Raw genomic sequence first — 26,504 nt, 5'->3', positions numbered from 1 at the left:
TTTATATAATCACAATATTTTATTTACTTTCCGGTGACAGAATAAAGTTGTGTGTTAAAACATACACAAAGCTTATTTACAGAAATTTTCACATATACATACAAAGTGCCTTATAATTACTTAAAATTTGATAATTTACATTATTTTATTATACATTTAACATTGACTAAAGCTATCCACAAAAATAACAATAATGAAAAATATGTACATTAGTAGTTGTAAAATAATATCGTTGAATACTTGTACTTAATTGAATGTGTATAGGCATTGTACAGAATGTAAATCTCCATTATCAGAATCGAACTTTTCAGAACAACTGTCGAGAAATCGTGTGTTAAAAAAAAGTAATCGTAGAAATAGGAAATGTAGGTGTGGAAAAAATGAAAATTTGTTTTTGAAGTCCGATTCTATTAACCGCCGTACCTAAGTATATTGTTGATAGTGAGATCAATAAAAACTTTGCAATATTAATTAATTCCCGTAAGTAATAGTAATACTCGGTATCGCAATGAATAATAAAGATGTTACATCAACAGACAACTGCGAGACACCTGGCAATACTTTCAGCACTCACACGAATAAATATTTCAGTGCAAGATTTCCAGCAGCACAGCTTTGAAAATAACAAATCTAGAATTGTTGAAGTAAAATCACTCGTTTAAGAGAATGAAACTTGACAGTTTTGCGAGCTTGAAGCGGCTTCAGTGGTGGAAAGTGGGGGTGTCGACGCGACGCTGAAACCGGAAACCAGCTTTCTAGTGTCGTGATCTTCCCTACCACAGCTCTGGGAGTATGGAGTTACATGACATGACAACGCCGCATTCTGCATAATTTAATCAGCGCCTGTTAATCTGCCCCCTCCACAAGATTTCCCGCCGAAACGACGATTCACCAGAAGACACTCGAACCAGTCAAGATAAACAATACTAATGGACGTTAATTGCGACCCTGATAAATAATTCAGGAGATGTTTGAAAGAATGGAATATTTTCCAATTTGCTGCGGTGCTGCGGGCAAAATCTCGCTCCTCCTCGAGACTACGATTTCAATCCGTAGTTGGAGGCAACTCTGGTTAAAAATCAAGTTGCTCAATCAAGGAAGCCTGCTTTATATTCCTGCGGCGTAGCTGCTCTGTTGTAAATAAAGATATGGTCTCTACGCGACTTTTCCCGTCTACTGATATCGCAGCTCCTGCAGGAGCCTCGAACTTCTGCATCCGTCATGGAAGTTGACGGAATAGAAATGCGAAGAGAAATTTAGACGAGTACTGAGAATATCACCGCCGATCCTGATATGTTTCCATCATCAATAATAACCGTAAAATTGCACTATCAAATAACAAATTGCACATTAAATATTTAAGGGCTTCAAGTAACACCTAGTACAATTCAAGTTTTGGAATCTGGCCACAATCGACGAGATCGGTCTCGTTGCGACTGTGAGCAAACTTGGAACCGATACAAAAGTTGTCCAAAACTAGATAGCACCATAATTCTATGATGTCTAAAAATCACAGATGAAACGCCTAGAGTGAATTTGGTTAGTCTTTGGTATACTTTACGACGTCCAACAAACATTAGAAAACACTGAACGTATCGGAGGCAACTGCAAACTCGAAGAACCGGCCTCACCACTGATCATGTGATTACTACTCAACGGCTGCGACGCCCCTTGGTCCATCGTCAAAGGATGCGGCCTAAACGAAGACATCAGCTTGCCCCCTTCTTCCTCCTTTGAGTTAAAACTAGCAACCGGAAGCGTGTTTGTACTTCCGGTGGTTTGGCACTATGTGACTATGGGCCTCAATTCGGTGTGCTGGGTCTCTTTGTGCCGCCGCAGATCCACCTTCCTCTGGAAGGCTCTCCCGCAGAGGTCGCACGCGAAAGGCTTGAACCCCGTGTGCTTCCTCGAGTGGGTGATGAGGTTCGACGACTGACTGAACGCCTTGCCGCAGACGGTACACTTGTGCGGCTTTTCCCCTGCAACAAGAAGAGAAAGGAGTCAATCAGGACGAAATTAGAGATGCGGAATCGCTCAATTTGGGGTTATGGATTTGGGAATCTTGAAGGTTCGATGGAGCGTTGTTCATCAATCAACGCGAGAGTTCTTTATGGTTTCGCCGACTTTATCTTTTTGCTATTCATCGAATGGCCCCGACTCCCTTATGATTCGCGAATCAGTTCGTTTCTCTTTATCTCCCCTGCGATAGCATCCGTTTTTTATCTTGCTCGAGAGTATGGGGCACGGTTCCTATAGCAACCTTAGGGCGCGGGCGGGGCCTCTCCTCAACTGACGGAACGAATCACGGCCGCCGCAAACTGATAGTAATCGATAACATGTAAGTTATAAAACTTCTTAAGATGAAGAGGATGAGCCGCCTCATAAAACAATATATTCGCATAAAGACGATTTATTTCCCGCTCGCCTCTTTCACACCACGAAAATTAATTCCCGGTATTGTGGTCCCTGTCGTTGCAAAGGATAAATCAAATTTTCAGCTCTAATTGCACGTTGGCCACGAAACCATCAACAAAAAAATGCTACAAACAGAACTAGGTACATTATCAGGAAAACGTTCTAAGCCACTTTCTTAAGCCAGTTTAAAGTACTTGTTCCAATTCCTGCTTAAATCTGTCGCTTTAGTTCAAATAAAAATATTTGAACGAAATTTTTTTAATCATCATTATCTCCGTTTACGTCAGCGTTCTTCACGGCTGTTTTAGTTTGGACCTTCTCGAATGACGTAATACAATTAAGCATCCAATCGAAGGACATTTTATTTGCGCGTCATAAAGCGAGATGGGGTTCCGAGATTCCCCATAAATCAGAAGAATATCCTCCTTAAGGAGTCGGCCCTCGAGGGCCCTTATTTATCCGGGCATTTCAATGTTTCGCACCTAGAACCCGAGCAGATTACTGATGTTGCCGCCTATCCCAAATAAAATTATATCATCTCCTTCCTGTACGCTTTATGTATCGGAGAAAGAAGGAAATATATTGTGTATAAGGGTACGTGCCGAAGTGATTTTTCGTCCAACGTCCAGCAAGAAATGTCAAATCAGCCATAAATTTTATTTGTCCTGCGGGAAAAGTCTCAGGTTCGCTGATTTTAGCGTCCTGTATGGGATATATTTCCCGGAAGCGCACAGATTACGGTTTATATGAGATTTGGATTTTTAATAATTCACGGTGGACGTTAAAAATTACGTTACGGTAAGTTTACGACTGCTTTCCTGAACATGAAACCACCTAAATAACCAGAGCCAGGACACAACCAGAGGCGACTCGCCAGGACTTCTTTAGACACGACACACGAAAAAATATTATCCTTTTCTACTTGAACAAAGTGAATTTTACGGTTTCGAATAAAATTTAAATATCAACGTCCAGACCTTGAGGTGGGAAATGTGGAAAACATAAACAACCAAAAAATACGTGTACAATCTTTACTTAACGCAAAAACAATTTTCGTTTTTCTTTAAACATTCTTCTTTGATCTTTTTTGTATTTATCTGAAATAAAGATTACTTGAAAGGAAGATCAGTGATCAGTGTTTGATTTCTTTCGAACACATAGTACAGTGGTTGCTTTTGACAAGTCGTCGTAAGGGTGGCTATGGAACGTGAACACTCGGTATGAACTCAATATGGTTCAGAATTTTTGGTTTAGTGTCGCAGGGAAAATCAATAATTATTTTTGATAAAGTGAAAGTGGGAAGTGATGTAATCGCAAAATCACGTGGACATATCATATTTGAACAAAGAAAAAAGTAGTGGGGTGCTAATCTAGCAAACAGTCGTTACAGCGATACAAAATATGGTTCGTTCTGATTAATATGAACCCGGTATCAGTGAGTGTTTATTGCGGTTTTATAAAAAATATGGCGAGCCGCATTCGAGGGGAAAAATGAAGACCGTGGTGTTTCGCGGCCGGTATCGTTTTATTTAATTGCGATAATCGACAGTATCTAGGCGAAGCGGGTAAATGTGAAGGCTGATGAAAAATCCACAATTTCTGTTCGAAGCAATCCTGTAAGGATAACACTCAGCGGAGATGCTCTCGATACGACCAATCAGGCACGCCACTTCAGCCACCAAATTTAGATTGGCCCCTGGCTAAATATTTTCTTTGCTAACCCGGCGGGATTAAAGTTTGTACAGCGCTTTAGCAGTGCTGCTGCATTCACGGCAAGCAGCGATGGATTTGTTGTTCTTTTTCGATTCGTCATTCGCACTTGTGCGAAGATTTTTCCCAACATATCCATCACCGTTACGTCGTCGAACTGAACTATCCGAAAATTCCTTCGAAAAAGGCACACTTTCCAATTAGTTGGGGTCGAAGTGGCCCCATCGAGCCTAGTGTTGGACAATCTTGACGTGAAGGGCGCCGGGATACGCAATATTAATACCCTCTCCAAACGGAGGTTGGCGAGACCAATATCCTGGAGAATCCTGGACATTCCTGGGTGTTCTGTCCGCGACCCGCAATCCTCGCTCGCTCCAGGAATGTGTCCTGTGATATTCGGAACCGAACATTATTCAAACATATGAAACCCCGGATTTACTTACGCTGAATGTTAAGCGTTCGCGTGTTTATTGGTTCGGCGAAGTTTCCGCCAATCTTTGGGAGTTAAGTAGCGAAATTGGGCTCGATAAATAAGGAGCGGTCGTAACCGGGGCCTCCTTGCTCAATTTCGCTTTAGAGCCCAAGACAAGAAAATCATTTCGTTGAGTGCATCGCAATATCCACTTAAACCGAGCTAAAATCTGCCGCCCTCTATGCGTTCAACCCTCTTACGGTAATAATCGTAAATTCTATTAAAACATAACCACGGCGCGAAATCTGCCGCCATTACGGCGATGGTTCCGCAGTCATCTGTTTTATATCCTGCAACCTGCGCTCGCCTTGATGGCACAGGATCGAGAAGGACCCACAAGAGCGCATATCGCACGAGTTAATACAGACCATTATCTACGCGAACCGCTCGCTCAATCTTTCTGAAAGCTTTCCCGAAACCCATAATGTTCAATTATTAAAGTCTATAGCTCATATAAGTCGTTTTTAAGAAATGATTGCAAGGCCGCGGCCCCCGACCGTCAGGATGTATGTTTGATTTTGCGCCTTTTTCAGCCCTTGTTTTCGAGATTTATCGTCAAGTGTTTATGGGGGCCGTAAAGGACGAAAATCTCACCCCCTCCGATATTCATCAATGATTGACGATACCATTGTATTTGATACATCGTACGCTAAACAAAGAACTCATTTCAATTATCAGAATGTAACTCCTACAAATTTTACATCTCTTTTACAATCTACTCCAAATTTCCTTTAAAACACTAAATATCTCATTAACAATTTGCTTACGGATCATTCAAATTTATTTTCAACATTTTTATTCTGTTGTTGTTGTGTAGTAGTTACCAGATTTAGTTACTCAGATCTAAAACAGCCATTATGTCAAAATATAACAGTGACAATCAAAATGTACCGCTGGCAATTGATGTACTGTTTCGACCAGTATTTCGCAATTTTTTCAGAATTTGAAATTTTAAATTTCAATCCTTTACTTGCTTTAGATACCTGCATCGCAAATCTCCTTATTTGCTTGATATTATTTCAGCGCTGAACCTTCTGAACATTCTTCTTTCCCCCAAGTCCCACTAATCAAAACAGCAATTTTCTATTCTCATGAATCTGACACGTGAAACGCGACGCGATATTAGTGGGCACATGTGACGGCGTCGAGGCGGCGTCCGTATCCCCGAGGACTTTCTGACAATTAGACCGTTTGTTTAGGGACCACTCTAAAATATTTCACGAAGGCCGGGACGTGAGAAAACACGGTGGCGGCGAATTAATAAATAAAAATCGTTATGGTAGTGCCAACGGCGAAAGTGTTAATTTTAGCAAGAGGATGCATTGTTATTTCAATGGTTGGCTAACCTGTTCAGAATAAACACCACAAAATTCAAGTGCGCACTCTTGTTTCACATCAACAAGTGCACATCTGTGCAGAGGGGACAAGAACAAAACACTACAGAATGCCAGACTGGCGCATTTGGACCTGCTCTTTTGGCCAATTGTAAAATTATACAATAATAAAGTCCTTACGCCCACACACACATGAAAATATGCAATTATTGCCCTACTGTAATAACCACGGTTTGGACAGTTATGTTATTAGATCAAATGAAGAGGATCTTGTTTTTGTAAACCAGCAACGCAAAAATATCATACCTGTCGAAATGAGGGAGGCGTGTCTTTCGAGATTTTACCAAAAAAGTAAAGGGCACTGTCTTCATAATAATCCAAACTAATAGAACTAGATTCATTAAGTAGCAACAATCCTGAATTGCTACATTTTGTAGAGACGTGAATTGCAGTTGACTCAAAGATTCATTCGTTCTCTTTTTGAACTCTTTGCAATTTGCGTTAAAATGTCTGCAAATGGCGTCGTATTTCGTAGCAGTAGTAGTTAAAGACACGAAGGATTTAATTGCCAGAATTAATCCGTTTATTGCAACATGTGAAGAATTGGTCACCGTTTTTACAAAGAGACATTGCGTGTTTCCATGTGGGTAACTTTTCTTTTTTCAGTAATTAAAACACAGTAATTACACTATTAAATTTATTGTTTTACAAACAAATAACTTTAAAATGTATTCGTTTTATTTCAACGTGTCTGTATGTCACATGCTACAAATTCATTATTAAATTAAGTTATTAAAAAAATCGTAAAAATATTAAGTATTGTTTAAACATGATATTACGAGTATGTTTTTTACAGTGAACTTGCTTTGGTAAAAAATTTGATTTGAAACATAAATATTAGGACAGAAAAAAGAAAGATTAAAATAAAAAAAAAACATAATGAAAGTCAGATAAAGAAAAATTAGTGTTAGGTAAAATACTTATAAGACGAAGGATGGTAGGTAAGTCTTGATATGCTTAATTGTGGGATCTAAAGTTACGTCATTTGGTTTTCAAAAATTTTGATAATGTAGTTTTTAATTAATTAAATTAAATTAAAAAAAATCAATTTAATTAATTTAATTTGAATTTTTCGTCAGATCCTAATCCTAATCCTAATCCTTAAATTCGTTGTAACTTTAACCACCGTTGCAATAGTTTACATGAAATGTCAACTGTCAAGACCTAACCTGTGTTTCACGCTAAGATTATTGGAGCGTAGAGTTCAAGTAACGACGTATGATTTCGGATTCATGGATGACTGGATTACAAATTAATTTGATCGCTCGATATAAGGATACAAAACTACTCTGGTAAAAAAATATGCTCCCAATATCTAGTGTGCTTTTAAAATGTGAAAATTTGAATGAAAGAAATTAGAAATGATGACATGAAAGTTGTATTAAAGAAAAATATTATATAAAAACATTATACATAAATAATTGATTCAAGAAAGAATCGTCAAAATATAGATTAATCGAAAAAAAAAAGCATAACCATGTATACCTAATTAAATATTACATCTTGTTGTGAAGAAATAAAGTAGTCGAGGAAGAGTGTTTGAAGCAGTGCTTTTGCGTTCAAGAGCTGTCTTGTTAACAGTCAACAAGATGGTGGTTAATTTTAGAGGAGATCAGATTAAAATTCTTCAATAAGGGGAAATTTATTTGAGCTCCGTCGAAAGCAAGCCGAGTTGATGGCCATTTTATTCATCGCGGGGTTGGCATAAAGGTGATAATCGAAGAGAAATCTAATCTGAATTTATTGACGAAGAGTGGTCTGTCTGGTGCGCGTGCAGGCGCATTATTAACAGCGATATTGAAGCTCGGCCCGGAATTCCAATTTGACTCTGAAATCCGGCGAGGAGTCTCTTAATGATGGCTTTTGATTTATCGTCGCAATTCGCCACGTTCTTTATTACACTTTAGGATAATGGCTTTAAACGATTTAATTGTGCGGGGCGAGGTTGCGCACCGAGTTATCCTCGTCATACCGACTGCCACGAATCATCATTTGATTTTTCAAATGCCAGACACTTTTCCACAAGATTCGTTCATTTGGATTGGTTGCTTCGGGGTCAAGAGTACGATTAGCGGCCCGGAAGCGTGAGAATCATGAGCGCCGTTTCGCCAGCAGATTACGATTCAATACTAATATAATTATCATTATTGGCTTTCCTAATCCAGACAGCTAATGTTAAGGGGTGATAGTATCGGTAACCCGACACCACGCCGGGCCTCAGGGCTACCACCACTCGACGATGTCCTTTTGTTGCGGAGCGTGGCTCTAATGGGCTGCAAAGGCCCCCTGCGTGCCTGCCCAACGAACTATAACCACCAACATTCACAAAACCATCATCCCATTACTATCAATTTTAATCTGTCCAGGTGGACGACGGGGCCACCTTAAAGACAAATTCGCGTCAAGCAAGCTAACTCACTAAGCAGCGTTTCATCAAAAAAAGCAAATTTTGTCTAAAAAGACCATATCAGTAATTTCTGACCGTGAGGGTGAGATTTTAGACAAAAATAATTTTGAAGTTTGATAAACATTTTTCTACTTCTGCTGGTGAAGATTCATTCTTTGGAAGAGAGTTGGTGTTTCCGAAGTGTGAAGGATTCCTGTATAAAGGTCAGTTTTTTTCGGAGAGCATCGAGAGACTGTGTCGGTAATGGAGTTTCAGCGATGGTAAATATATTATGACTGAGTAAAATTTACTATGTAAACCTAAATTTTGGACGGACGCATGGATTCCCGAAAACGACAAGAACGTATTTATACGTAAATAATGAACGACTTCTGTTAACTATCAGACGCTTTAGAGTCGTAAGTCTTGAAGGAAAGCAAAGCTGGTGCTAAAACAAATTGGAAGGAAAGCGAAGGAAGCCGGCCAGACGGTGTTTATAGCCGCCTTGGAACAGTAACACCCGTAAAAAAGGATTCCGACATGTCTGCCAACTCTCCAGCACGAAAATCCTGTTCGGACTTTTAAAATACTTCCGTTTATTATCTGGGGTGATGATAAAACTTTGTTTGACACGAGATTATTATCTTTTTCCTTCAACAAATTTGGTTGTCACATATTGATCCGGAAGAATCGTCGAGTTGTTTTTTAGACTGGCAAAATTTAGACTGAATTTGTGATGTAGACAACACCGGAGACATCGGGAGCATGTGGCGTGATGCTGGTGTAGAGGGCCATTTGTTGTCTTAATTTTATTAGCGCCCCCATACACTGTTATGCCACTCGATCCTTCTCCCATATTCCCCTTATCAAATGGCAAATCATGAAAGTGATGCATGCCTTTTTACAGCACCGACAATAATGATTATCCGTACGACTGACACGCTGTAATTTTCTCTTACTTACCAGAATCAATACGTTCTGCCTAAAAATATCGCATTTAGAAGGATCAACAAGGATAAAGTATTTTTATTATAAATACTTAATGAAAATTTTTTGATACAGTCCACTACACACATCAGCACGAGCAGTGAACACATTTATTCATTGATAACATTTTATTAATAAAAAATTGCCGATCAAATGATCCAATGTTGATCGATAAAGCAATGCTTTACTTGAAACCACATGTGTGAATTTCAAGTCAACAGTGCTAATCACCAAATTTAATATAACAAATTATTCATTTACGATTATTAATTTTTTTTTTGTATTCAGATTTTGTGATCTTATTTTACAAGTCAAATATCTAAAAGAATTTAAAATTCTAATAATCGAACGGGATGGAGGATCACATTTATATGTGCATTCTTAAAAGTGATAAATTACACAAAGCGCCACTGCCTCAAATTGTATTTGTTTGGTGGCACAGAACGTCCGCCTCCGAGCTAATTGCCCCTGCGGCGTTCCAGCCCCACGTAGCCCCCATCAAAATAATAAATAAGTCGGACGTCTCGCGTCAAATAATAATATCCGACTGCTGAGCATTCTTTTCTTGTTACCAAATCAATTAACGTCGGCGTCGTGTTTCTTATAATTAGACTTTTTTCGCAATTAAGAAAAACCCCATTTTTAAAATTGCCAGGCGAGTAGCGAGAGCTGGCATTTCTCGAAGGGTAATTTTGATTGTGTCCCGAAAACAGCTTTTTCCTAACACAAAGAGGGAGAGAAGATTCTGTTTTTTTAATTGCGAAAGCCCTGCATGCGAAGTGTCACTTTTTTTCCCCGACCAATTACGGGACGACCGCCTCCCCGAACAACCCCTCGCGCGCACTTTCATTTGTATCTGCGTCTCGACGGATTTTTATATCACTAATTACTTTCCTGGCACGTACAAGACTTTAAGTGGAAGACGGTTTCGGGCTCCATTCGATCCTCCTTATTATTCTTACGACCAGCCGATTGTATTGAAAATCTGTTTGGACCAAAACAGGATCCGAATTAATTAATTACGTTACCACCTGACCCCACATCACGAGCCCGACCTCACCCCTTTCACCCGTTCAAAACACGAAAATAATGCACTTTCTAGTTTGTTTCTGTCTGAAATGTTGGTACCGTTTGGGTTGACAGTAAGAGAGTTGCCGGGCCTGAATTAAGCCCCGATTGACGTTTATTAATCGCGTCTTAATATCAATATTGTTGGTAACTAATTTGGCGAGGCGGCAGTATTGTATTCACCCTCGACTAACCCTTCCTAGCTGGAACGTCTTAGCACTAAGCGCGTTATTAATTGCCGTCGTGGCTTACCAGTGAATTATTTACTAATTAGACAAGGCGTAGGGTTATAACTTCAGACTGTTAACAACCTTGCGGCATAGATACAGTAGCGCCCCCGCATCGTTGCTTGTATCACTATACAACAAGCCGTCTTGATTATCATAAATTACTATCACTAACTCGCTGAATAGTTGGCGGAACTATTAAATTGGTTTATGGTCTCATCGTAAACTCACCGGTATGGATGTAGGTGTGCTTCTTCATGTCAGACTTCTGGTGGAACCTCTTGCCGCAGTATTGGCAAGGGTACGGTCTCGTATCCGAATGTATCAATAGGTGAGTCGATAAGGTCGAAGACCTTTTGAACGATTTCCCACACTGTTTGCACTCAAACACTTTTTCAACGTTGTGAACAGCTCTGCAACAAACATATCGTATACTAAAAATAACAGATATCTTGTACAAAGAAGAAGAAATGTGCACTATATTGCGGTTCTATCAGTAACTGGAGGTTTATCAACCAGACACAAAACAGAAACGTTATATAGGTAAATGATTTACTTTACTAGAAATACTGTTTCTACCGATTTAGAAATTTTAAGTTTATACCCCATTTACGAGTTGAATGATTTTGATAAATATAATGTCTGGATCATTTGAAAAAAAATCGAAGTGAAGTACAGAAAACACTGATTCAGTAGAAGTAGAATCAAATCATTCGACGAATGATGTATGGTACGCAGCAAGAAAACTAATTTGGATTAATTAAAAAACTTATAGAGTGAAACGAAAGGTATATCGAAAACAAACATTCACATAGATATGAAATATGACTATAATTTTAGAAGTTTCTTCTTCTCTATGTGGAAGAACAGTACCAAATTTAAAGGTTGCCAATCTTGAAGTTTAGAAGATCTTTGTATTGGATATTCTAAAATATCTTATCTATCATTTGGGTTTGAAACATTACAAATTGAATCTTTCTAAAATTTCCAAACAGAAAGGTCAGTGACAGATAACTATTTTCAGAAAACAGATGTTGCAATAAGGTTAAATTTTTGGCAATGCATATCAAAGGGTCTCCATTACGGAAAAAAGTATCTGCTAAATCTGCTGAAGAGAGTACTTGGGTAAACTTTTAGGAAATTTTGAAAAAAAAGACAAGTTTTGCCAAGGAATAATTTTCTTTTATAAAGACAGTAATAAATCTAAGCAACGTACACGATTTTCATTGAACCTCAACATTTTCTGTTTCATTTGGAGACATTCTCAAATCACTAAAATAAATCCTGCGTCATGAATTTTAACAAAAAATGTCAGTTGATTTTTGAAACACAAAAAAGACAAAATAAGACAAACTTAACAATTGCAGTTAAATTTTTGATTATAGATTTTAGATCTTATTACCTGTGTTGGCTGAGGCTAATCTCGTGTCCAAAGGTCTTGTTGCACAGCTCACACGCAAAAGGTCTCTTCCCATTATGCGACCTCCTGGCATGGACTTCGAGTCCGTGCGGAGTAGAAAACATCTTCTCACATTTAATACACGAATAGACATCCCCTAACGGCATCATCCCCGGTCTCATCAGCAGATGGTGATGGTGCGGATGCACTCCCGGGTTGTTCATAAGATGATGCCTCAACCTGAACAACTCTTCCGAAGTAGGTGGAGGAGGATACTGTCCTGGTTGCGATTGTCCATTTGCCATAGCCGCCGCAACCGCGCTGAAGTACAAAGACGTTGGTGTTGGTAGAAATCCCCTGTCTTCGCTTTCCTTCTGGGGATATAGACTCGGCGGGAAAAATCCAGGATGCACGAAATTTCTAGGGAGGAAGGGTGGGTTGTAGTCTGGATTCGATTTCAACTGAGCATCTTTGAGTAGGTCGACGAAAGGCGGGTACAAGTACGATCTCGTCACTGATATGGTTTCTTGGTAGCAAGGTCCGTCGGTTTTCTTCGGATTGTCAGGTCTCAACAACGCACTAACCGAGAAGGCTTCGGACTTCTTGACGGGCGTCTCAATTTTTTGCAACTCTGTGACCGACGAGGGTCTGGGGGAGGGAGTGTTTGTTCTGGAATGAGGCGGAGAGTCTACTTCTAGTTCTGGTGATGTGCTCGGGGAGGGTCTCGACGGCGAGTTGTCCCATCGGTTGTCCCCGTTCAGTTTCATCTCGTCGCCGCTGCCCTCTTCTTTCTGGTAATACTTTGTGTTGTTATTGTTTGTCTGTTCGTCTTCGTCTTCTGATTTCGTGACTAGCCGGCTGATGCCGAAATTGATGGGCTCTGGAAAAGAAATGGAAATTTGAAATGCTCGGGCCGTACCTGAGTGATATTAATTTTCAATGGAAATGTGACAAATGTTTGCTGTTAACGGGGAGGACTAGGGTGAAAACACTGGGGTGAACAGGTCGTCCATCATTACGTCTCTGCGATTTGTACATCTCACCGTGAATGAACTTGTCGCGAATGTGTGGTCCCCGAGGTTTAGCCGCCAGAGACGGACAGAATATCCATTTCAATGGTAATAGAAAAAATTGTTTTTATGTCGCAAGCAATTTGAACGCACACTGTTTCTTTCAAATACCTTTATTTGGCTATTTATAATGCTCCTGATCTTGACGTGGTGCCCCAAGAACCCCCCCAGCTGGAGTCGTCATTTATGTACACTTAGTTAAATACTGTCGGTTTGACTAATGTTTCAAAAATGTTCAAGCCACCGAGCCGCACTTACAAATTGTAGATAGCATCCTTCAAAAGCAGTACCCCGATGACAGATTTTAATCCTTTGATAGCACCCTTTACCATAATCTCAAAATTACACCCTCCTCACACTTGAATGGCCCTATTATGGTAATTTTACGTTAACGCTTATGGCGTAATGTAATTATTTTTTCATTGTCTGTTCAGGGTGATGTAAAAATGCAAAGCTTTTAATTTCAGGAGGAAAAATCAATAGTAATATTTACAAAATGACAAAATATTTATTTGTATTTCGGAAAACGGCACGGTCTGTTTGCTTTGGTTATTTGTTTTTGACACAGTGGGAATTTTTGATTAGTCAATTTGACACGAACGAATATAACAACATCACGAAACTGATCGTACTTGAGTATAACAATAAAATATAGAATATTTGATTTGTTGGCTTTCCGCGTGCAGTTTTTATTCTGTTTGTCTTATTCTATGATTCACGAGGTTTTATTTACTTTCACATTGTCACTGAAAGATTTAAAGACAATCCTAGCATGAGCTTAAAGGATAAAGCGGACTAACGTTGTGGATTCGTAGGTTAACAATGTTTCATCTGTCGCGGATAGCTCTGTGTTTTTTAGAACAATTTGTGGAATCGAATAATTGAACGAAAGCAATCATGAAAAATCTGAAAACGGCAGGTGTTCATTTTCAGCCTGTTTCAATTAATCAAATGTTATTGTTGCGGAAAAGAGCAAATAATGTGCTTAAAAAGCAACGGCAAGTGATAAAATAGTGCCAATATAGAGAAGTTACAGTAACAGCTGTCACAGTGAGGTCATGAATTATTCAGAGCCACCCTTGTACATATTACACCCCCATTCTTTATGTTGTACGCGTATCGTGTCGGAATAAATGAACAGAGTACTGTTTACCGAACAAGGGGTAGTTACCCCTTAAGAATTACCCCTGTTAAACTATTCGGTCATAACCTAATGATTCGTGAACCCATCAAAAGAATACATTACGCCCCGCTTTCTTTACGTTCACTCCTACACCAAATTATCCGAATGAATTACTATTAATGTCTTTATTTAAAGTTTCATTTTCTTGTTCCAATTAAGTCAATACAATCAATCAAAAGAAATAATTGAAATACAAATAAAGGCGACCGCCGGTCTTGGACGTATTAATCACTAGATTTTCAGTAGAACTAATTATATACTTTTTCAGAACACAGAACACGGTTTCTGTCAGGTCGATTGTGCATAACAGGGGGTGACTACAAACATTGGAATATTGTGCAAACACTTGATAGAACGGGGAGTAAGAGCAAATAGCATTCGATGTCGTATTCTTCAGGTGACAGGTCGAAACAAAGAGATGTAGGGTATTTATCACAGTTTAATAAATAGGCCCCCATATAGTACGGGGAGCAGGAGTGAGATACAAGGGGCAGACCGACATTGTACCATTAATTGAGAGGGCAGGATTGCCGGCTTGTCCCGGGGGCTCAGGCCAATTTACACTTTGCAAAACACGATACAGCTCATTGCACGTTTGGTTACGCCGCGGATACAGCTTTCGCTACATACACAATCTTAAAAGAGATGTGAATGCCTAAAAATTCATCCAAAAGAAGTCGATAGTGTTAAAGGTAAATATAAAATTATTTGGTAGGAGGTATAACTTTTCCACTTTTAATCAGTCGTATTAATGCATATTGAACAGATATTGATATTGTTTGGATACGTTTCCCGTTGAGCTTCGAAAGGAACTGAGGTCAATTTTAATTTTTTAGGAGAAACATTTCCCATAGTTTTTCTGTCCCTTTTCGTTTCCACGCAATGACGTCACTGACATTTTTTAAATGGCAACCCCCATTTTTGCAGATTGGAGAGATTATTAAATTCTGATTTATGTCCTTGTACCTTTGCACTAATGGTTCCCGAGGCTGATTTTTACAAGTGAAAACAAGGTGGAGTCCAGTTTTACACCGAAATTTCCACAAACTCATTTAATAAGAGAATGATACGCACTTTGCTAAATTTCAATATTCCGTAATTTTGATAGCAACAAATTGAAACAATAAATGAAAAGAACGTTAAAAATGCATTAAGCTAACAGTCTCTCAAATAAGTGACGCATAATAATTAAAGATTGCTAGAAAATTAATTGAGTGAGTTGCATGGATCTCCCTATCTCATCCGTTAGATTTTATACTGAGTTACATATATCAAAAGCAATTGATCATCCTGAGCATAATTCGGAATTCAATAATTTAAAATTTATCCAAATCTGTCAAACAAAGGGGTTGTCATTTTAAGAAATATGGCAATAAGCCCTTGCGCGGGAACGAAAATGGTTGAAAAATTATCAAAAAAAATTTCTTTTAGAAAATTATAAAACTGACCTGACCCAGTTTTTTCTCATCTTTTGTATGAACATGTTCCAACGCGTAAATTTTGTTACCGTAACTAACATAACATCGTAATAAGAAAAAACTTTCTTGAGGGCTTAGATGTAATATCCAAATAATCTCTCATTTGAAAAATCACGTTCCATGCAAAATCCTACCCAGAATATAAATTCTATCTTCAAAAAATAATAATAAATAATGATATTAATTTGAAATATCCGTAGTGTTAAATAAATCCGGCCTGGATGCCGTGACCTCTTTTTTTTAAATTAATATCATTTTGATCGGGCGCGGTCAATGTTTGAATAGGTGGCCGCTGGGGCAACAACGTTCCGTTAATGATAAATTGATAAATAATTCCACCCTCGATGCCGTGCCTTCTTTTTATAATACTAGTGACCTTATCAAACAACATCTAAATATTTTTGTCTCAAGCTTGGATTAGAACTGTTGTGACACAAGGAAATGTTGAATTGATCCGCGATGGGATTTTTCACAATAAACGAGTCGTTGGGAAATTTATAACGACACGTAGCTTACAAAAAATGTTGCACTGTGAATAAGGCTTAGAAAATGTGGCTGACCGATGGGTAGCAAAAGCGCAAAGAAAATATTTTTTTTGAAAAATATCAAAACGTTTCATTTATTTCATTCTATCGCATTTCATGTATGTATTAATTAGAAATATGCTTGGTTGCACTTTTCTTGTCATTTGTCATTTCAGATTCAATAATGATGTCTTTCTCTTTGTATACTAGGATACACCTGAGACCTGAGATATTGGTCGTACTAGAGTAGTTGTTGAAAATAAGAGAAACTTTTTCAGATTTTTGGAAATATTGATAGTACAGGCATATTTATAGAACCAGAATAAATATTAAATAGTATTACTGCAGTCTCACAAAATTTTGTATAAAAGAGAAAACGGCCATGTATACCTACATGAAAATATACATGTAACCTTGGAATTGGGTGTAACGAAATCAAAGAGTTATCATGTAAATAAAATTTATTGTATTTTCCGTTATCGAGGACTATAAAAATAAAAAAACAGATAACGTACTTATTTGTTATCAATTCCGTACATGATCAGCGTGCTCATCCAAAACTGTCAAAGTTGAAATTATTTACGAAAGTTTGCTAATTGCAGCAATTCAGATAGGTATTGAATTTTCACACTTACATTTTAAAACACAAACCAGCGATAACTACAAGTGACACTCAATAAATCGATTATTAGATGCTATCTTCCCCGTATCTACGAACTGTCAGTCGCTCACGAGTGGTAATTTTTGAAAACGATGTTATTTTTTTACACTGTGATGTACACCGCCACTGATGCATCAATATCCGAAGACACATGTGCGTTGTGATCTTGTAGAATCAATATTCAAACAATCCCGTGTTAGATTAAATGTGATTTACAATCCGTGAAGTAATTCATCATGCTGACATCGATATCTGAAATCCCTGCATTATCGGTCCTTTCATCGAGCCGCTATCTCGAGCAACGTCTGGATGGATAATCCTTGCGCACATACCGCTGGGCCACAACTTCAACGGTTCCTGTGTACATTTTCCAGCTGTTTAATAACATTCAACGAATTAAAACCACCCCAAAAAAATCATAATAACGTCACTATATCGCTCACTTATCGACAGTCAGTTTTATTTTCCTTACAAATCCCCATTTCCTCTTAGAAAACTATTTACCGATAGTGCAAATCCTTAAATCAATATAATGTTTTGTAATAAACTAGCGTTAACAACTAAATCCTAAGGTATCACAACAAGGACGCGTTTGTTGCAAATTAAAGGCGAAGAAAACTTGCGGCGTGCTTTGGTAAGGCAATTGGTGATTTTTTTGACGTGACGTATTATTTCACAAAATCAACTCCGTGCCACCTGGAACGTCTGCTTTTTATTTACTTTGCCTTCGTGCGTAATTCCAATTGATTGTGATCGCATTAAACAACTAGAATAATTGTTGTTTAGCATTTAAATGGGCGATAATATTTTATAGGGTCAGGTGATAGATATCAATAATGCCCATAAATGAAGCCTTTTTATCCTTCTCTACAACTACCACTTCATGTTTCTAGTTTTTTAACCATTTGCTTGTACTGGTTCCGTGATTATCTGAGCTAGAGGTGTATTTATGTCATGATAGAAAATCAATTATAGAGAGAGTTTCAATAAATTGATTTTAATTTGTTCTGGGGAAAATTTTGGGTGTCATTTAGATAAATGTACTTAGGGCTGATTAATGATGCAAACGGTGCCATCGTCTTTTAATCAGATCGCATGAGTTTACAGGATTTTATTCACCGTATTGAGAAATTTATGATTACTTTGATTGCTACACTAAATGTTGAGACTAAAAAACACCGATAAAGTATATCCGGGAATAATAAAAAAAATATTTATGGTGAGATTTCTAGATAAGGGAATATTTAAGGACCGACTGACGTCAGTGTTTTACACCTATCCAATAAATCCAATCTCTTCTTCAATAAAATAAGGAAAAACAGTTGTTAATTCTATAAATTATCACAGATTAGAAAGCAAATTTCATCTGGGCGAAGCATTAAAAGATTAAAGTGACTGGATTTTAGTACAATCAGCAACGAAACATTTATATCCTTGTGTGAACAGATAAGGATTCTTTTACAACAACAATTACTTAAAATCGGCTCATTAGTTTGAGGAGTTTTAGATTTTTTTTCAATATACCTCTCGTACGCGATAATCCTCCGGTTACTTCAAAGCTGGCTTCTATTTACTTTTCATACTGAGATTACCGAGATAAAACAATCGATAATATTGATTTATTGGGGAACAAATCCCGTCCAGTGACGCAATAAAAACCATTTAAAATTTTTATTGGGGTTTAATATGTGGAGTAAAGCATTTTATGCTCAGCAATAAACGTTTATATTGACAGACTATGATCCAAAAACTGCGAATTAAAACCGCTATAAATTTCCTTTATCTCATATTATTTGATAGAATCCGTCGCCGTGAATTTTGTCAATATTGGACATTTATTTAGCTTTATTGAACCCATTTGACTAATCCGCTGTCTGTCTAACATTCCATAATAATATATTCCCAAAAGCTGCACTAACAAAGGAGCTTTTTTCATACTCTGAAAGACTGTAAATGAAAAATGAAATGAAATAAAATGCTATATTATTTTTTCATCTGTCTTGGTGCTTACTACTTCTTGTTTGTTTTTATACAAATTTTTTTTTGTGCCACCATACGCGAAACGAGAACTTCGCGTACCCAAAAAAGCGAATTCCAATTTCGCTGCCGTTGCTTTTAACGACGGCCGTTAAAGTAAACATCATTTTAATATTTAATACAAATCAAAGTTTCCATGTAAGATTGGCATTTAGATTTTTCGAATATGAAATTAGAAACAGCAGAATTTATATGTATTTATTGACAGTGAAGTAAATTCTACTTGTTAATTTTATAATAGGTATGTAATTACAAATTTTTGGTTGCACAAAAAATGTTGTGTACACCTTGGCCGCGACATCCTTTAATATCCTCGAGATTGGCTGCCTCGGCCGCAAACGGCCTTGGCCACAATTTTTCTCTCGGTACATTAAAGAATGATTTCGCGGCCTCGATATACAAATGACTATTACTGGTCATTTGCACATCCTCGTAGAACGTGAAAATGGCATTTAGCTATTTGAATTTCCAGTTTTCAAGAAAGCCCCAATATTCAGGAGATGATTAAGCCTTCAAATATGCATCTCTTCTGTCAATTTTTTGTGGGGCTTTATATTTTGGACTATTGGAAATATTTCAAAAACCAGCTTCTCCAGTGCGCAGCTTTTCACACATCTACCAAGTCATACTTTCATTTTTATTTCATATTTGTAGATTGTTACCAACTCAAATAATCTCTTTATATCAATTGGTTCGGAAGTGACGTAATGACCGACTTGTGGGGTCCATTTAGGAACACGAGCCGCCACTTGAACGTCGGATATGACAATTATCCAACCACTTAGTCTTTGTCGGTATTGAAGATTTTTACCTTTCGTCTTCTCCAACGAGTGTTCGGTGTTGTTTTGAGCAAGGGACAAGTACCGGGGACCTCCTGGTATAAAAGGTGTCCCCCACAACGTCCTGCAGTAGGTGGCGAAACCCGTCGGCGATGAAAACTGCAAGGGGGATCCATTCCTGTCGGACAGATTGACTGCAACAGAAAAAAAAAATCAACTGCAACACACTCTCTACGAGACGGTTGAAATTAAACTTAAATGTGATTCATTCGACCACAAAAACGTGTCTTTAATAGAATTGTTTTTAAGACGAAATCTCTCGCACAACACGGCTTGAGGGTCATAATCTTGCAGTGGCGCCTTGTCTATTCCATTAAGAATCGAGCCAAATACAAGTGAACTCAATTACGCATTAATTTGTCATTTCCGATCTTGATTACGGCGTTTTTCTTCCTACACACTCGAGATTTATTCGATTCGAAAGAGGTGTGCCGCGAATTCGCTGTGCTCGTGATGTATACACAGAGATTATCTTTTGGCAAAATGTGACATCCAAAAATCTTATCTTGACCAGATAACCCATGCATTTTTGACGACGGGATGCGATTGCCCTAAATGACCATCAATTATTGAGAACTCATATGATTCAAGCTCTTTCCGATGGGCTTAAAGCTCTGGGCCGACCGACAATTCCGTAATCGGATTATCCATGATGCGGCGATTTTCTTAAAAGCTGGAGTTGCACGGAAAGTTATTATTTTACCGAAGAGTTTTCGATTTGCGGGGTATAAAAATAACAAGAAGTTCGCCGGGAACAAATTTGAAATCTTTCCAATAAGTTTTCTCATGATTTCGAACTTGATTTAGCCTCGAGACGGTCGCAACCAGCGTAATTATGATTTGGTGTCAGGTGATACGAGATGTCCCCAGAGATTTCAACCACTAAAGCTGCGTTCTCGATATTGGATTTATTACGGATGATTTCTGGGGACCGAAAAGATTCAAGTTTCACCTTAAGCCATATGGCGATCTTAAATATTTATTGTATTCTGCCGTGTTAGTCACTTACCAGACCTAATTTGGAATTTTTATCAGCAATTAATCAAATAATACATTTAAGCTTCGCTGTCTCTATCGACAATTCGACGAACTTGCTTGTAAGTATACCTACCTTATACAAGCAAGAACAACCACACCTTCGTTTACTTCGTTTTATTTTTAGAATGCTAATTAAGTACATACATATAAGTAATTTATATATATTCTTTTCGCATTTAATCATTTGATATGAAAACTTCTAGACCAGAAAAAATAGAATGGAATTAAAAAATTAATCAATTCTACTGTCATTATTCAAGCAAATGCAGATTTGCTCAAAACAAATTGTTAAAATAAAACCGATTAAATATGGAAAGAGAGACAAATTCTGGAAAAAAAAATGAAACAGTTTGCACTTAAGTATAGGTAGAGGCATCCATCATGATGAATTAAAATTAAAATCAACAAATACAGAGCTTGTATGTGTTGGTGTTATCACTATTCAGACAACATTTTGCCAATCAATTTTAATTTTACCTAATAAATCACTAATAATACAAATTTTATCAGATTTGTGAAGGGCCTTGATTTCTTATTTTAGAAAATTGATGACGTAGTTAATTCTTTTTGACAAATTAGTCAAATACTATTAAGAAAATGAGAGGCAGTGATTGATGAATAGATAAATATACTCGTACCTATGTGATATTTCTGATAAAATGAAAAATATTACCTATCGAATAGAGACGATATACAAACTTAATTTAAAGCTATTTAGAAAAAAATAACTGATTTTAAGCTTCGAATTATTATAAAGTGAACTTTTCATTGCAAATTAACATATTCTGCTGATGCGTTTTAATTGTAATTGGGTGGTATATGACTTGCTGATGGAATGATTTAGGATATAGGTAGATAGATTTTCATCCGATCGATAACAAAAAAAATTTTTGGCACTAATATTTAAAAAAAATAAAAATTACTCAGGTGTCCTTTTTATTCTGTATTTTAATGAACAAAGTACATACAGTGAATAATTTATTACAACATAAATCACATATCTATTGCTGTAGTTAAAGAATTTTGAACGTTCTTGTTAACTAGTGAATATATTTTTTTATGAACACACACACGACACTGTAAAATGGGAAAAAAATGCTTTTTTGTTCGACACTGTCAGAATTTGAGAATTTTCTCCTGTGTGAACGGATTTTGATAAATTTGACAACGTCAAGCTAATTTTATAGATTTTCAGCAATTTGGAGCCTTTGAGGGGCTCGTCGAACAAAAAAACGTTGTATTCAACTCGTTCTTGTGTAATTTGGTCTTTTTTTGGCACTCGTGGACCTTTAAAACTCTTGTTTCACTCGAGTTTTAAACTGGCCCACTCATGCCAAAAAAGGCCAAATTACACACAAACTCGTCAAATAAACTACTAGTTTCTGTTTGTCGTAGGATTTTAAAAAATTAAGATACATTTCCTTATCAGCTTTTAAATTGTACAAAATACTTGATCCGACTTGACCTGACCTAATCTACCTACTCAATCCCTTTTTTTTTGTGAAAATCTAGAATTTCGAAAGCACATTATTATTTTTCATAATAAAAGTAATAAAAAAAAGGATCTACCTATTTGTGGCTACTAAAAGTGGTAGGTAACATATAAACAAATAACATATTTATTTACCTATCTAACATTCTCTCTCACCGTAGACATTTTCAGACAAATATGATTATAGTTTGGTTTAGTACAACAAAGTGATCTATTCCTATTGTTGCTATTTCTGTGATCAAATTTGCGGCGTACCTAATAAAAGATAAAAATATAAGACAAAAATAAATAAGAAATGCAATTTCATAACGCACCTAACTAGTTATGTTAGATTTCATTTAAGTATTTTGAGCAGCATACATTTTTATTAATAATTGAGATTTTTTCGTTATCCTGATCTTCGCCGTCATAGAAGTAGGTAGGTATGCGGTAATAAATATTAATAAATTAGTCTACGTGGCTTATTGTTTCGATATTAATACCTAGATTAGAGAAGATTACGGAACATCACCATTGAGTTAATATGAAGATGATTTAAAGAGACCACTTGAACAATGCACGTGATATTACTTACGGTGCAGATAAAATTTTAACAAAGAATTTATTTTAATGTGATTTATCACTGCACTGTCATTTTAAATTACATCAAAAAAACTTTTGGTTTCTATTTAATTTTTTATTTGTATAAAATCGTCTGAAGGGCATTTGGAGAAGGGCAAACGTTGGGAGCTGATCGCATTTATACCTACCATATCGTACTACACGGGTGGGTATATAGAGACAGCAGCCACGGAAACGAGGGAAAACTAATTATTTTTTCGTCAATTTCAATTAACGCCAACAAAATGCAATCTAGCGCTTCACTTCAAAGAGAATTCGATATAGAAATCAAATTATTTCAGCACTCAACTCTCGGACTGATCTGTTTTATCTCTTCATTTATCACTTTTATAATCGGTGCACGTTTTTCACTCGCATAATTACTATTTTTCCGATCGATGAGAATTATTAAATCAAAACTGCAAATACGCACATCAGACCATTCGAAGACCATAAAAAGCGCACAGTTGAACGCGTTTTATTCCTCTCGAAACGATAAAATATGATACAAAGTTAAGTGATGACGCACTTAAACAAAAATAAAAATTAAATCTTTTTTAAGTTTTTGTACAAGGGGAGTATTAAGTTACGCTGTAATGTTCATCCGGGAACAATGACTTGGGAAACACATGTGTGCGTCTTAAGTTTCTACAAATCCTGAAGTTTTTATATTATTTATTGTAATTTATACCGTGCATATGTTCATTCATTGACCCGATTCGGAAAAAAATCTTCAGATGATGGGGCCTTTCATATCCGACATGTGCGTAACACACTCAGATTTATTTTTAATTCCATTCCGTTTTCGCTCCCATCGAGCGTCGCTCTGTCGCCCAACACTCTGTATACGCGTCACATCCCATATTTTATTAGTTTAATCGGCGCTCTTCCTGATAAGTACTGTTTACATTAGAATCAGCATCTGATTGGTTCAGTTGTATACTTTCTGTTATCTTTTATTGCAGACGGAGTGCGGACAAATCCGCACAAATTGCTCGCTAATGTGCCTCGGTCTTCCCTTCTGTCGCTTTTCGGTTAACCCCCGTTATTGCAAACATGGCAACCATATGCAGATTAGATGCACCAATCACTGCTTTGTAAACAAGTTCAGTGATATTAGTTTTGATACCGGGATTGCAACTTTTTATATTTTAGCGTTGGGTTTGTTATTTGCATTGGCTGGCTGATAAGGTCTTTCGTTGCTTTGAAAATTTTATAGAGGGTGTCGCGCTGCTTGTTTACTGGATGATGACGTTGCAAGGAAACAATCATGAAATCATCTCGGCTTGTGAGAAGTTTAATTGTCCAAAATACGGCTGACGAAATAAATCCTTTGACGGCACAATTTCTTAATGAGTGCTCAGTTCTTTTTCCGACAATCCCATTTGTCTCAATTTCCTAATTGTTTACATTTTGTAATGCCGTTGCCTCTCGAGGGGACCAAACTACAGAATGATTTCATATCTCAGCCAAAAAATCTATCACTTTTTCATTTAAACCACAAAAATACTATCATACTTAGGTACCAATGTAGTGATGTGGCAAAAAGACCTGTATATTCGATCTAATTTTTATGAATATTATTTTTTAGATTTTTTTTTGTAAATATTTTTTACAAATCGAACGTTTTCTTAAATTTAGTAATAATTTAGAATTTAGAGTAGGTACCTAAGCCACATCTATTATGGTTCAGTTGGCAGCCCTAGTTTAAATATGTAGATATTACTGTTTTCAACAATCGTTAAGTTTTCCCTATTCGACGTTGGAGAACTTAAATATGTTTCTTTGACAACAGCAATATTTAAACTAGGGCTGCCAACCCAACAATCATAGTCATGGCTTGCTAGTTTTTTTTCTCACGGGGTATCTATTTGACAAATTTTAAAAATAAAAATAACACCTCCATTCTGTATCTATATAAATATGTATGTACTTGAATAATAACAAACATTTCATAAATAATTTTTAATGAAATGTCTGTTGGTAAATATAGCTCTTTTTTATGGTTTTATGGTAGTTCAAAAGGTTAGATACGAAAGTAATGAATTTATTCATTTTTATTGACATTGGCTAAAATTTAAAATCCCTACTCCTATTTAATAGTAAGTACTTTATACTCACCTAAATGATTCAATGCTAACCTTGCAACAATTAAAATAGAAGGTCTATAAACAGACAATCTTGTTTTTGTCACTATAACAATAATTAGATCTACTTTTTAATAGTCTCTATTTTATTATTACTTTATCCGGCTTTGTTACTGAATCCCATCACTATTTTTACAAAAAAAAAAGTTGTAGAGATATTTTCCTTAGTGTTAATTAATTAAATGAAAGAAAAACGCGATAATAAAATAATCACCGTAAAATTTAAGTTAAAAATTGATCTTATTATTTACCTACAAGTAGATACATATTTACCTACTCTAGATACTTATTCTTAATAAGTATTTCATTCTGGGAATTTGTCAAAATCGCTAAGCTTTACATATTGCAGCTTACGATTTATTGGCATCAACGCAACTATAAATTCTAGATTTTTTTGTTAAGTTGTCATTTTGATTGATTTTTTTAAATTTATCTAGCTAAATAGCTACAGTCAATACAAATAGATATTTTTTCTAAATAGGCTTATAATTCTATTGTATTAGGTATAATCATTTTTTTAATTAATTCCTAAAATTTCATTCATTTTTCATGTTTCAAAAAATCATAATATTGTTTGTTGATTTGTCGTTGGTTGATATTCATTTCCTATAACGCGATTTTTCTAATAAAAGTTAATTTTTTGTCAAACACTTTTATCAAATATCAAAGTATTTTTAGGTAAGCACTTATTTTTTTTTTTCAGAAGACGATAGCTTTATTTATTCGATTTTATTTATGAACACAGTGTTTCCAAATGCTTAGATAAAAATCTGCGTTTGATAAAGGCGTAATAAAAAATAAATAGCGATTATCAGAAAATGCTTTTGGTGACAGTTGAACAAAATTACTGCACACATCTGCCAACTGCTGAAATGCCGCAAAACGTCCAAATCTGCGCCAGTGGCGAACCTGGGGCATGAAACAATTTTGTGAAGAATGAACTTACGGTCTCGTCCTTTCGGTGTGACGACGGTGAAGGCGCTACTCCCCGGCGGACTCGACGGTGCCGAATCGGAGACATTTACCGGACTACTAGAGTTCTCCCTCGTCCCGCCGTTACTATAGTCCAGAGGCATCGGAGGATGCGAACTCAACTCTAAGGCCATTTTAATAGAAAATTTTCAGATTGCAAAAATATCACAAAAACACAAGCCCATCATCTGTTGCGTTAAACTAACCCGCTTTCGCAAAAATTATCACATACTCCGGCGAGAAATGTCACGACAACCCGGAAATGCCACATCGACACCGACGCCGGAAAAGTGCTTTTCGTCCGGGGTGACGTGCCGCCGAAATTTTTTATCAGTGTGTGTTGGAGTTTATCTGTGGCAACGCGTGTTGGCGAAGATTCAGTCGACAGTCAACTGTTTGATACTG

At 36.8% G+C, this 26,504-nt stretch overlaps 1 protein-coding gene across 1 annotated transcript; it reads right to left on the bottom strand.

Moving 5' to 3' along the window:
• On the bottom strand, positions 1-26,504 carry LOC138131105 (zinc finger protein 836-like). The gene is made up of 5 exons (XM_069047891.1): positions 26,074-26,504; positions 19,823-19,984; positions 12,062-12,938; positions 10,891-11,072; positions 1-1,979 (listed from the first exon to the last, which is right to left on the bottom strand). The coding sequence occupies exons 1-5, from the start codon at positions 26,231-26,233 to the stop codon at positions 1,786-1,788; spliced, it is 1,575 nt and encodes a 524-aa protein (XP_068903992.1). The 5' UTR covers positions 26,234-26,504; the 3' UTR covers positions 1-1,785.

Source organism: Tenebrio molitor, chromosome 5 (genome assembly GCF_963966145.1).
Source record: "Tenebrio molitor chromosome 5, icTenMoli1.1, whole genome shotgun sequence".
Classification (NCBI taxonomy): domain Eukaryota; kingdom Metazoa; phylum Arthropoda; class Insecta; order Coleoptera; family Tenebrionidae; genus Tenebrio; species Tenebrio molitor.
This window is presented reverse-complemented; position numbering and strand designations above follow the sequence as displayed.

Excerpts from the sequence above, each read along its gene's own strand:
- LOC138131105 (XM_069047891.1), bottom strand. The coding sequence starts at position 26,233 with ATGGCCTTAGAGTTGAGTTCGCATCCTCCGATGCCTCTGGACTATAGT. Across the intron at positions 11,073-12,061 it reads ATTAGCCTCAGCCAACACAG|AGCTGTTCACAACGTTGAAA; the intron begins GTAATAAGATCT and ends TGTTTGTTGCAG. Across the intron at positions 1,980-10,890 it reads GCACACCTACATCCATACCG|GGGAAAAGCCGCACAAGTGT; the intron begins GTGAGTTTACGA and ends TTCTTGTTGCAG.